We start from the raw sequence: 12,992 nt of genomic DNA, 5'->3' as shown, positions 1-12,992 counted from the left end.
TTGGATACGGAGGTTTAAAAAAGAGAGAAATCAGGACGATTTCAAGATTTTTGGGCTGAAATATTTTAGCATTTACGAAAATAGCAGAGGACACTGGTTATTTAAAATAGTATTTTAGGGGCTTCCCTGGTGGCGCAGTGGTTGGGAGTCCGCCTGCCGATGCGGGGGACATGGGTTCGTGCCTCGGTCTGGGAAGATCCCACGTGCCGCGGAGTGGCAGGGCCCGTGAGCCATGGCCGCTGGGCCTGCGCGTCCGGAGCCTGTGCTCCGGGACAGGAAAGGCCACGGCGGTGAGAGGTCCGCGTACGGCAAAAAAAAAAAAAAAAAAATAGTATTTTGGTCACGTCAAGGTATCCGCTTTAGACATCTTGTGGAGATGTCCTCTTGACCTTTGTGATAGAGCTAAACTAGATATGTATTTTTAATTTTATAATACATTAATTTAACAATTATTAGTAACAATTATTACTACTGTCACCACTGCTACATCAGGAAGTAAAAGCTCAGCAACGTAGGACTTTCTCAAGCTCTTGAAAAACCCGCTAATAAAAAAGGCAGAGCTTTCCAAACGTCCCCCATTCATCCTCTGGCTCTGGGAACTTAGAGCGTCCTGCGTCCAATCAGCTTCCAAATCCCCAGCATCAGCAAGTGGGAGGGGCTCAGATCGATCCTGGTCCTTCTGCTGCTCCGGCTTGGCCACGTCTGAAGGCATGCAGGTCCTGGAAGGTACAGAAATCACATGTTTATTCATTGGTTATAACTGAGCTTCTTACTCAAATTTATGTTTCACAAGATTCAATAATACATACTTTTAATTCATGTCACTTATCCGTTTTTATAGTTTCTTCTTTTCTTCTATGGGTGTAAACTCTGCCTCCGAGCGTTGCGGACCTGCCGTTCCCTTCCCCGCGCACGCGCCGGGGGAAGAGCGGGCGGGCCTGTTGCCGGGGGGCGTGTGGGACTGGCGGCCGACCGCTGCTCGTGCCCCCACCAACATGGAGAGTTTGTACCGAATCCCGTTCTTAGTGCTCGAATGTCCCAACCTGAAGCTGAAGAAGCCGCCCTGGGTGCACATGCCGTCGGCCATGACGGTGTACGCTCTGGTGGTGGTGTCTTACTTCCTCATCACCGGAGGTAACTCGTCCTGCCTGGGGCCCGAGAGGCGCTGAGGCGCGGGGAGCCGGCCCGCCCTCGGGGCGCGTCTGTTCGGCTCTCAGCCCGGGAAAGCATCGCTCTCCTCTCGATCTTTTCCGAGGGTGGAGGGAAACCTCTGGGGTCCCGCGTGTTAACGGCCCAAAGGTTTATTTGCCCTCACGCCCTGTCCTGTATCTTGAGGGGACTCCTGTTCTCGCTCCCATTGCCTTCCGTCTCCTGACCTCTTAGCCAGGCGGTCCGAGCCGAATAATATATTTTTCAAGCCCAGATTGTTGCTCCTTTTATTGAATGCCGTGAGTTATTTGACAAAGGCCCTGGGAAAATCTCTTTTGGCCCATTCTACTTCCACGGTTGGTCAGGAGGGTGTGGGACTGTTACCTCCTCTTTGTCTACGGTCCCTGGAAGTTTGGAAGAGACTTGACAGCCTTTAGGTTTGTTAGCTCAAACCTAAGGGTTCGGTGTTGCTTTTGCCCCGATCAACAATAAGTATGAATGTAATCTTTCGAAACCACAGTTTTGATAAATATTTGAGATTGGAGATAGATTTGCAGAAGATATCGCGTATTTGAGAGATCGGAAGTTGAAAATTTAAAGAATAAGGAAAATAGCATTACCGTTGAACACTGCATTGTCATTTTATCCTGTCCTTTGCAAAAGGGGCGTCGCTTTGTATAGTGGTGAGTTGGCAATCCGGCTACAGTCTTTTCATAGCTACCACCCTTTCAAGCCGCAGTTCCATGATTTACTCAACACTGCTACTGCACTTTTAGATTTTGGGAAGTGGGGTACTTAATTTGGAAATGATAAAATTAAAGCTCCACAGATTAGGGACAGCAAGAGCAGCTGGTTCTGTTTTTAAGGGAATAGTCAGACATCTTCATTTTCATAGATGTCTTGTGAAAATAGTTGGTACTGAGGAGGGAAGTATCTGAAATCATGCAGGCTTAGTTCTAGAATGAACCTTTGGATTTACCCTCCTCCCAAATCTAGAACAGTGGCAGTTAACTTATGTTCATTTAAATAAATTACGTTTAAAATATTTTTTATGTTGGTAAGATACTGTCCTAACATTGCATTAGCGTTCACATTTGCTCAGCACATTAATAGGTGCTGGATTGAATAAACAAAATTTAAAATGCATGTGGCATTTTTTTTTTTTTTTTTTAGTAAGTCTTCATCTGCTAGAAATCTTTCCTGTAACCCTTACCTCCCTTGGAGCCAGGGCCTTTGCTGGAAGCCTCACAGTTTTCACTCTGGGCACTTTTTCCATCTGTGTTTGTAATGGGGAGATTCTTTGCCCTAATTTCTGGGGGAAAGTGAAAGGACACCTTTTAGTGGCCAAGGCCATGAGCTGTCTCATACAAGGAATCGGTTTTGCCACTGGAAAGGAGTCTTCTAGAAACTGAGTGTACCTTTATAAATAAACAATATTTATTGCTGAGAAATATTCATCAAATAATGTACTGAGTTCCTGTTAAGTTCCAGGCATTAGGTACTGGAGGCAACAATGAATGAAACAGATAAGGGCCCTGCCCTCCTGAAGCTTATAATGTCATTGGTTGAGATACGTTAAATATCACATAAATCTTTCTCCATTACATTAGTTTTTCCACTGCAAGTTGCCATGAGTGCATTGAAGGAAAAGAACAAGAGGTTATGTAAAAACAATCAGACTTAGGAACATCATTTACATTCGAATGTGGTTTCTGAGAAAATGACATGTTAGCCAAAATTTGAAAGATTGGGGAAAAGCGTATGTAGGCAGAGGGGAAAGTATGGACAAGTGTGGGACTGAGATACCAATTAGGTGGGTTTTGTAGTTGACTTAGAGTAGACAAGGTTGGTGGCACTAGAGATGGAGGAATGTATAATGAAAGATATTTTGGAAATAGATTCAGTGGATCTTGATGATGATTGATTGGATGTGGGGGGAGAATGACATGTGAAGGAAGTTTCCTGGTGTCTAGTTTGAGCACCAAGTAGGTGGTAGTGTCATTTTCTGAGACTAGAGAAATGAAGTTTTTTTGGTTGGGAATGGTGAACCCAGATGTCACTTTGGGATAAATAATAGTTGGACATAACCAAATATAATTAGTTGGATATGTCAAGTTTGCAGATAGGAGTCTAGAACTGAGAAAAGAGGTTTGTGTTGAAATTAGTCAATAACAGATGTTTTCTGAACTCCTCCCATGAGCCAGATATTGAAGAACATAGAGTTTCTATTCTTAGGGAGCTTACATCTAATTTTAATAGTGCTAACATGATTCGGTAGGTGTTGGCACATTGAGAATCATTAGCATAGTAAAGCCCTGGGAAGGGATAAGTTCAGTTGGAGAGAGAAGGTAGGAAAAGAAGAGCATAGTGGATCGAGCCCTAAGGAACTCCGAACGTTGAGTGGTTTTATAGCAGATGAGGCTCAGCTAGAGAGGTAGCAAGAAAACATGGACAGGAGTGTCACGGAAGCCATGAGAAGCCATCTTTTTACCCCAAGAAAATAGATTTAGTAAACTGGATCAAGCACTGCTAGGAGACCTCCTAATAAGAGAACTGAAAAGTGTCCTTTGAATTTGACAACATGGAGGCCATTAGCCTCCATGAGCAAGAGTAATATCAGTGGTGGCAGAAGCCAGATCGGAGTGAGCTGAAAAATGAAGGATGAGTGAGGAAGTGGAGACAGAGAGTTAACCTTTTTTTTTTTTTTTCCCTCCAGAAGGAAGCCTGGCCCCCTTTCAAAAAGGAAGCATAGAAGTAGAATGTTAGCTAGGAGGATCTGGTGTCAAGGGAAAGCTGATGTAGGGAACAAGAGGTTGAAAATACAGGAAAGAGAAGAGGTAGCCCATGGAACAAAGTCTCTGAAATGGCAAGGGGGACGGAGTCCTTATTATTGCAAAAGGGATCCCATGGTGATAGGAGGAGGGACTCTTCCTCTGTTGTAGCTGGAGGTGAGGATGGATGCAGGTTCCAGTTTGTAGATTTGGTTTGGGGGGTGGGGATGAGTTAGGGAATTCCCAAGTGATTGTTTTGTTAGTCAAAGGTGAGGGAGACAGTCTTGCTGTGCTTAAGAAAAGCTGGAGGTGGGGATGATGGAAAACAGTGAAGATAAAGAGTAGACGTTGACAGTGGGAGATTTGAGAAACAGTGTTGATGGACATTAACATAAATGATCATGATGACATTATGACATAATGATGGATATTAACATTAATGATTGTGAATCTCTAGTATTGCCAGTCTGCCTAGTGGTGTGATTTTAAAACGTCTCATTTTACTTTCAAGCAAGAAAATTTCTCTAGCTACCTCTTAATTTAAAGAAACAAATCCAAGTATATGTGGAACATTTTCTTGAACTAAAAATAGCCTTTAATGTTAAATCTGCTTTATTGTGGAGTCATTCTTGAGTTTGAAACAATACTGAATGAATTTCTTTTATGTTTTGCAAGTCATTCTAAAATACTGAGTTGAATTTCTGAAGATAAATTCTGGTTTATCTGAAGTTTAGGAGGTAAGCTGGGCCTCATTTGATTATAATAATACATCAAAGCAGTCCTGTTTAAATATAAATGAACCTTTAGAGACCGATAAAAACTCTAAATCTATTTTAAAATTAGGAATCCAATCTAACCTATGTTGTTGTCTTTCATTTAGGAATCATTTATGATGTTATCGTTGAACCTCCAAGTGTCGGCTCCATGACTGATGAACATGGGCATCAGAGACCAGTAGCTTTCTTGGCCTACAGGTAAAAGATATCATTTTGAATGATTTGCTGGTGGGAAGGAAGATTGCTGAGGCATGCCTGCTTATTTAAAAATACAGTGCAACCTATTGGGTGCATCTGTATTTAGACACTAGCTGTTTTAAAATGCTAAATTCAGAGATTGCAGGAAGTGGACAAGAACAAGAGTAGAAGTATATTATTTATGTATTCACTTATTAGGAAATAAAATATTTCACAGTGATTGACATGTTCACTTATTTAAAGGAGGGTATCAGTTTAAAATTCATTTATAGGCTGTTCTGGGGTCAGCAAACCACAGGTACGTGTTTATTTGTAAGTAAAGCTTTATTGGAAATAGGCACACCCATTTGTTTCTGTACTATCTATGGCTGCTTTCAGGCTACTGTGTTGTGTTATACAAACCATATGGCCGGCAAGCCTAAGATATATACAATCTGGTCATTTAAGAAAAAATCTTTGGACCCCTGGATATACTATTACATAGGAAAACTAATTTTTGAGACTTGGGAGTTCCATGTAGGCAATGAACACCAAAACAGTGTGGTTTGTTTCACCTGAGCAGTGCTTCTTGTATTGCCTTATACAAGCCACTTGGTAACTATCTACCTGAACATAGCTATATGTTTGTATTTACACTTACGTTAGTGGTATTCCATGCATAGAATATCCCTGGAAAGATTACTGTGATCTCTGTGGAGGGGATATGGATGACAGGAGATCTTGATGGCAGGGAGACATTTCACATTTCACTGTCTCGTCACCTGAGTTTGAATTTTGAAACCGCTGCGTGTATTGCGTTTTCAATTAAAACAATTAGTTTAGCAAAAATGTATATACCTTCTTTATATGTGCCTATGTATAAATCATATCTTTAACAGAGAAATTTGCCTTTTGGGGTCCGTGAGCTTTCAGAACTTGAAAGTTCTTCACCCCTAGAAAAATCAGATACGTGTATATACAAAAATTTAAGGGTTTATAGATTTCTGGACATCTTTGTGGGGTTCATGAAGCCTTAGTTAAGAACTTGCTTGCTTTTAAAAAGTTCACTTTGAAACAAGAGATTTATTAATTATTAAAACTCAGGAAACATTAACCAATTCAAAATTAATTTGAAATTGATAGTAGAAATTTAAATAACATAATTTTCAAAAACTAAAGTTCTGGGTAAAGTGTTCATGTACATATATTAGTTGGCTTTTTAAGCTAATAATTAAAATATATGAGTATTGGGAATTCCCTGGTGGTCCATTTGTTAGGACTCTGTGCTCTCACTGCTGAGGGCCCGGGTTCAATCCCTGGTCGGGAACGAAAATCCCACAAGCTGTGCGGCGTGGCCAAAAAATATATATATATGTATATATGTATATATATGAGTATTGATTTTACATAGGCAGTTGTGTTAGTTGAAGTTTGAAAGGTTTTTTTGAGCATAAGCTCCATGAAGACAAAGATTTGTGTCTGTTTTGTTCATTGTTGCGTCCCCAGAACCTAAATAGTGCTTGGTACATAATAGGCTCTCAATAAATATTTATTGAAATGAATAGCCAGAAATATGGTAAAATAGTTGTAAGGGTAATAAAAAAATAAGCACAACAATGTTTTAGCAGAAACAGGAATTTCAGTCTAAGGAAAAAGTTTTTTATTTTTCTGGGAATTTTCATTTATTGTTTGCTCTGGTCTTTCTTTTTCAGAGTAAATGGACAGTATATTATGGAAGGACTCGCATCCAGCTTCCTGTTTACAATGGGAGGTTTAGGTTTCATAATCCTGGACCGATCCAATGCACCAAACATTCCGAAGCTCAATAGATTTCTCCTTTTATTCATTGGATTCGTCTGTGTCCTATTGAGTTTTTTCATGGCTAGAGTATTCATGAGAATGAAACTGCCGTAAGTTATTAAGTACTTCGTATAATCAGCACCTTAACTTGCAAACTGGTAAAATAATTACCTGGATCTCATAAAATCATAGGAGATTTAATTTAAACCTTATTTAAACAGATGAAAATTTCGAGAACCAGAGAAATTTGTGACTTGCTCAAGGTTATAGCTATAGTTAGTAGCAAAATTGAGATGAATAGGTCTTCCTGACTGTTACCTCCATACATGTTCATGAGAAAATCCCGTTATTTTGCTGTAGCATCAGTGACCACTGACTGGAGACATTTCTCTGAAGGGCTTTTTGGTTAATCTGTAACATATGGAATTCCCACAGTAATAATAACAGTAAGGAATACTTTTGAGCCATTAATTGCTGCTGTTCTTTGAATATTGATATGAGGAAAATCCACTAAGCATTGGACAGGAAAGGAGAGTTACTGCCTCTCCAAAAAGATGGGGAAAGGATTTCATATATGTATATTAGATTATTTTGATTCAGAAAACGAACACTATCTTTAGAACAAAAATAAATTGGTTTTATGGCAACTTTTATAATTCTGTTTGAGATCTTTCATTTTAAATGTAGATGAGTCTGATCACATTTCCCTATATTCTGATTTCACCTATGGATACATTAGTAACTACAGGAACTTTGGGCAAACATATCATACAAAGATTAGCTCTTAGAAAATTCATTTTTTAGGGAATATGTTAAACATCAAGTGTCAGCTGTACTTAAAACTGATATTTTCTGATTTTATTATGAGACAGTAGAAGGGAAAATAGGAATGTGTTTGAATTACACAAGTTCACTTGTTCTGTGGCTTAACCTGTCCGTATCTATAACACATCTGGGGTAGAATGGACAGACTTTCTAGAAAGTCACAAATACTTATCCTGCACTCATGTTCCCATCTTAACCCTGCAATATGGGAAAAGAGAGCAGTGTTCTTTGTCAGCTGAATATCTTTGTGGCCATGTAGCTCCATCAGACTGCCAATGGCTCTTATTTTTGTCCTGGGAAAAATTGGGGGCATTTGTTAAATTGTACGAGGACAGAGACTCCAACCTCCTCTTTTTTTTTTTTTTTTTTTTTTGCGGTACGCGGGCCTCTCACTGCTGTGGCCTCTCCCGTTGCGGAGCACAGGCTCCGGACGCGCAGGCTCAGCGGCCATGGCTCACGGGCCCAGCCACTCCGTGGCATGTGGGACCTTCCCAGACCGGGGCACGAACCCATGTCCCCTGCATCGGCGCATCACTGCGCCACCAGGGAAGCCCCAGCCTCCTCTTTTTGTTCCTCTTTGTTCTACCCTTGTTGCCAAAGGTATACCAATAGAAGAGTCTGAAGTTTTTCACAGCAAAACAGGAGAAGAGGAGGCTCCCAGAGAGGATAAAGAGGCTATTAAAAATTAATAATGAAAACAGAAAGAACCTTTGGAGGCATATAGCAGAACAGAAGCAGTGAGGTTGTTTTGTCCGTAGAACCAGATTTGTTCTCATTCTGCTTAAGCTTCCCATTCTTCCTTAAGGTTTTAGGTCTTCTCCTTAGGCTGTGTGTTTTTCTTTTAGCTTGAGCATTTGACTTTTAGGACAACAGGATAATTATCCTAAATTATCCTAAATTTAGGATAATTATCCTAAATTATCCTTTTAGGATAATCTACTACTTACAAAAAGGTTTTGAAAAATGTTTAATTCTCTGGATTGCTTCTGTCTTACTTTTGCAATTATTTATGTAAACATTTGTCTTTTCCACATTCTATAGGCCAGTTTCCAAGATTGTTGACTAAGGTAACAATAGGAAATTAGAAATAACAGTATACTTTCTGGGCTTCCCTGATGGCGCAGTGGTTGAGAATCTGCCTGCTAATGCAGGGGATGTGGGTTCGAGCCCTGTCTGGGAAGATCCCACATGCCGCGGAGCAACTAGGCCCGTGAGCCACAACTAGGGAGCCCGCACGTCTGGAGCCTGTGCTCCACAACAAGAGAGGCCGCGATAGTGAGAGGCCCACACACCGTGATGAAGAGTGGCCCCCGCTTGCCACAACTAGAGAAAGCCCTCGTACAGAAACAAAGACCCAACGCAGCCAAAAATAAATAAATAATTGATATTTAAAGGAAAAAAACAGAGTATACTCTGGGTTTTGGGTGTAAATTATATTTAGATATAGTCAAAGCAGAACAATAGTCTAAATAGAAAATTGCTGCTTTTTGTAACTTGCTGTGCAGCTAAATCTAAGATTTACATTTTTAAGAGGAAGGACTTTATGATCCCCTCTTTGATATGATTTCTCATCTACAGCTCCTAATGCCTGGTACCTTGAGTGTGGAGTGGGGAGAAACAGTGGACAGTTTGGGAAAATAAGGGAAGCAACAGTGTTGCATTTTCTGGAATATTTGCAGGCCCCAAAGGAGATGATGAGCCAGGTCTGTGAGCCTACATATTGCACATGATAGGGGTGTGGTTAGTACCACCAGCAAGAAAGGGATGTGTCTTCTTGCGCATACATTCTCTTTGAGGACCCATCGTATATGAGCAATTTGATATATAATAAATGGGACAGCAGCAACAACAAAAAGTAAAGAAACATCAGTAACCATGAGTTTTTTCAGATCAAATAAGTCACTAACATCTGAGATAAAGGTTGGCTATGCTATAAGATGCTTCATAACTTCCAGGGTTGCACGCTCACAGAGAATCTGATATCACCTTTAACAAGAGGTACCTTTAAAAAGGAGAGAACAATAGCAGTGAAATGGTACTACTAGCTTTATATTTTGTGATTTATGCTTTTTAAAAGACCTGATGTATTCTCTACTGATATAATTTTACATATTAAAACATGGCTTTATTTGATGCATAAGCATAGGTCATATACTAATTACAAGGAAGAATACCACAACGTATAACTGTATCAAGAGATGTGTGTCCAAAAGTGCATGTTCACCTATCAGTATATGCAGATGACAGGCAGCTGTCTCTAAAGAGTCCTCAGTACTTTTGTTTCATCGTGTGAGCCAGCTGTTGAGTAATTTCCACTGGTGCAAATATTAGTGGACACTTTCTTAAAATCTTCAACTTTTTTTTCTTGTGAAGCTTAGGTCTCTTTTTGTTCTTGCTCTTAGAATTATCTGACAAAGATGTTATTTTATTTATTTATTATTATTATTTTTTTTTGCGGTACGCGGGCCTCTCACTGTTGTGGCCTCTCCCTTTGCGGAGCACAGGCTCCGGACGCGCAGGCTCAGCGGCTATAGCTCACAGGCCCAGCTGCGCCGCGGCATGCGGGATCTTCCCGGACCGGGGCACGAACCCGTGTCCCCTGCATCGGCAGGCGGACTCTCAACCACTGCGCCACCAGGGAAGCCCCAAAGATTTTATTTTATTTTATTGTAGGTTTAATCTTTTTAAAAACATTTTTATTCTGTATTGGAATATAGTTGATTTACAGTGTTGTATTAGTTTCAGGTGTACAGGTGTAAAGTGATTCAGTTATATATATACATATGTCTATTCTTTTTCAGATTCTTTGCTTGTGAAGCTTAGGTCTTAGAGTTTGCCTTTTGTGAAGTGTCAGGCATTACAGTAGCAAATTTATGAGGCGGTCTTCAAAGTCGATATATACACTAAGAGGCTTTTTATTTTTTATTCAATTTTGGGGGGAGAAGTGGAGGGGAGAAGTATTGTTTGTCTCAGAGTTGTGACAGTGGTTGTGTGAGGTGAAAGTTCTCTCTGTACTCAGAGTGTGGATTGACCAGGCTGGTAGAGCAGAAGGAAAGGGATAAATGAGTTCTAAGGAGATCACATTGGCTGCATGCAGACCCAAGACCCAAGAGAGTCAGGTGAGTCCAGGAGCTGGAAGGGAGGAAATTCTTGAGTGTCTGCTCTGTGTCAGGCACTATAGTAGATCTCAGCCCTATGAAGTAGTTTTTTGTCCCCACCTTAGTGATGAAGAAATTTGAGACACTGAACTAATAATAGCTAAGGTTTGTCAAGTGCTTATTACCATGAATAGCAGTTACTGTATTCGTAGATTCTCTTATATAATCCTTAAACTCCTTTGACCTAACTCCATTTTATAGATGAGGAAACTGAGTGACGTTTGCCCATTCGTGTTAAGCTTACCCACTCGTGTTAGAGGCAGGATCAAAAGGAGGAGTTCTAAAGGCATCAGCGGGTACAGGGTGTATTCAACCCTTTCTTAATGTGGATAGTTTTACACAATCTGTTTTTTCCTTGATCCTGCAGATCCTAAATAATAGGTTGCAAGGATTTATTGCAAAAGAAAAAGTTTGGAACTTTATAAAGCAGACTTTTTTTTTTTAAAGGGGATTTCAGGGCCCAACTTGTACATTTAGTAAAAGGATTTCCTATTTGAACAGTGTGAAGTTTGACTTGCTCAACAGCTATAGCTAATGCCCGCTGCCTGCCATCAAGACATTTCCTAAAGAAACAGAGGTGCAAGGCAGACGCTTCTGCACACTGCTTCTGGAGGGCACGAGGGCTTGCCTCCCAGGCTGAACAGCTCCTGGCCCTCCTAGTTTCTCCTTTGGTAATATTAGAGTTTTCAGGAAATCTAAACCAGCTTCTTTCCATAAAAAGGTTTGTGATGTTTGTTGGCAATTGTGAGAGTCCAAAGGAAATTGATTCTGACTCTTTCTTTGACTTTTACATAACATTTTTTTCTCTTTACTTTTTTTTTCTCATCCTCTGTTGCTTAGCATATTGGTTTGTAACTTTGTCCTTTGAGGGAGAAGGATAATGGAACCCAGACCCAGTACTGTATTTATTGGGGGGCAAGATTTGAAATAAGAACCATAATGAGGAATCACACAATTATATTTTCAGATTGTCATTTGATTCATCATAAAATTTGTTTGGGACACGTTGAAATGTTGCTTCCTTTTCACTTTTTGTGTTTATAAATTTTATTTTTATAGGGGCTATCTGATGGGTTAGAGTGCCTTTTGTGAAGAAATCGGTGGATACTGAATTTGCTCCCGTTAATGAAGTTTTAAAGGCTGTACCAGTCCTCTGATATGAAATATGGAAAAGGATGAAAAGCAGCAGAAAAGAAACATCTAGTGAAAACAGAGGAAATGTGTTATAGCTGGGACTAGAATGTCTTCTTGGTATCAGAGACAAGCTTATCAGCATTTTTTCCTGCTGGCCTATACTGACGTACCAACGATGTTAAGTGGCATTTTCTTCTTTTTTTCATTTCTTAAAGAAAATATACTTTATTTCTACAACTATAATATTGAATAAAGTGATTATTTTTTACAACCCCCTTAACATTTTTTGGAGATGACACTTCTGACCTTCAGAAATTAATGTAAAATCAGGAAGTGAGATCCCATAAGCTGAGAACTCTGGACAGCTGATCAGCTTTCCCTGTGGTGCTTTGCCTTTAAACAGAGTGTGTGACAGTGCATCATTTCAGATATGTATGTAAGACTGTTACCTGAACAATAAGATGTATGAAAGGAGCAGAAATAAATAATTTTTCTAATTAACACCTTTTTAATTTGTCTTTTGATCAACTGATTGTATTACTCTTTGGTCTGTAATTATCCACTCCCGTCTTGTGACTGTCTTAAGCTCCTGTTGGTAGCCTGAAGTCTCCAAGTGTAGTTGGCAGGATGCCTTGTGAGGTAGCAACTCCGTGTCCCTATAAATATTCCAGCACAGGCTGTACATTTATGCCAGTGTTGTTTTAAATGTGATTGTGTTAGATGACAGTTCCCTTCAGGCATTCATCTGCAGTAATTGACACAGTTTGGAGCACATAAAAACATCTATAGACCAGTCTGGTCTTCCCCTAATTTCTTCTAGCCAGGTCATTTGGTTCTCCCTTCACTGGCCATGGACTTCACTTCTCTAGGGCCTCTTTAATTCTTACCCCATGATCTCTAAGTTTACAGTAAAATTTTCTCTCAGGTGGGTTTTTTTCATAATTCCAAGGCTGATCTAAATGTAGCTGTTCATTAACTTAAAAAGATTCATTTATTCAAAAAGTTTTGAGAACCTATTTGCCAGGCAGCACTGAGGATTATAGGGATGAGAGATAAGGGCTCTGTCCTCACAGAGCTTATGTCCTTGCAGGGAAGCCAAATTATCAAAAGATAAAAAAATGTTTATCAAGTTTCAGACGCTGATAAATACCACAAACAAAAACAAACAAGTTAATAGTCTGTACTATGGTGATGAGAGATGT

General features: G+C 40.0%; 1 protein-coding gene across 1 annotated transcript; it reads left to right on the top strand.

Moving 5' to 3' along the window:
- The first annotated feature begins 952 nt into the window (after positions 1–952).
- On the top strand, positions 953–12,287 carry OSTC (oligosaccharyltransferase complex non-catalytic subunit). Its single transcript, XM_079920632.1, has 4 exons — positions 953–1,134; positions 4,801–4,894; positions 6,586–6,783; positions 11,716–12,287. Exons 1-4 carry the CDS (start codon positions 996–998, stop codon positions 11,732–11,734), a joined length of 450 nt encoding a protein of 149 aa, XP_079776758.1. The 5' UTR covers positions 953–995; the 3' UTR covers positions 11,735–12,287.
- Positions 12,288–12,992: the final 705 nt, after the last annotated feature.

This window comes from Stenella coeruleoalba (assembly GCF_951394435.1).
Source record: "Stenella coeruleoalba genome assembly, chromosome: 4".
Classification (NCBI taxonomy): domain Eukaryota; kingdom Metazoa; phylum Chordata; class Mammalia; order Artiodactyla; family Delphinidae; genus Stenella; species Stenella coeruleoalba.
This window is presented reverse-complemented; position numbering and strand designations above follow the sequence as displayed.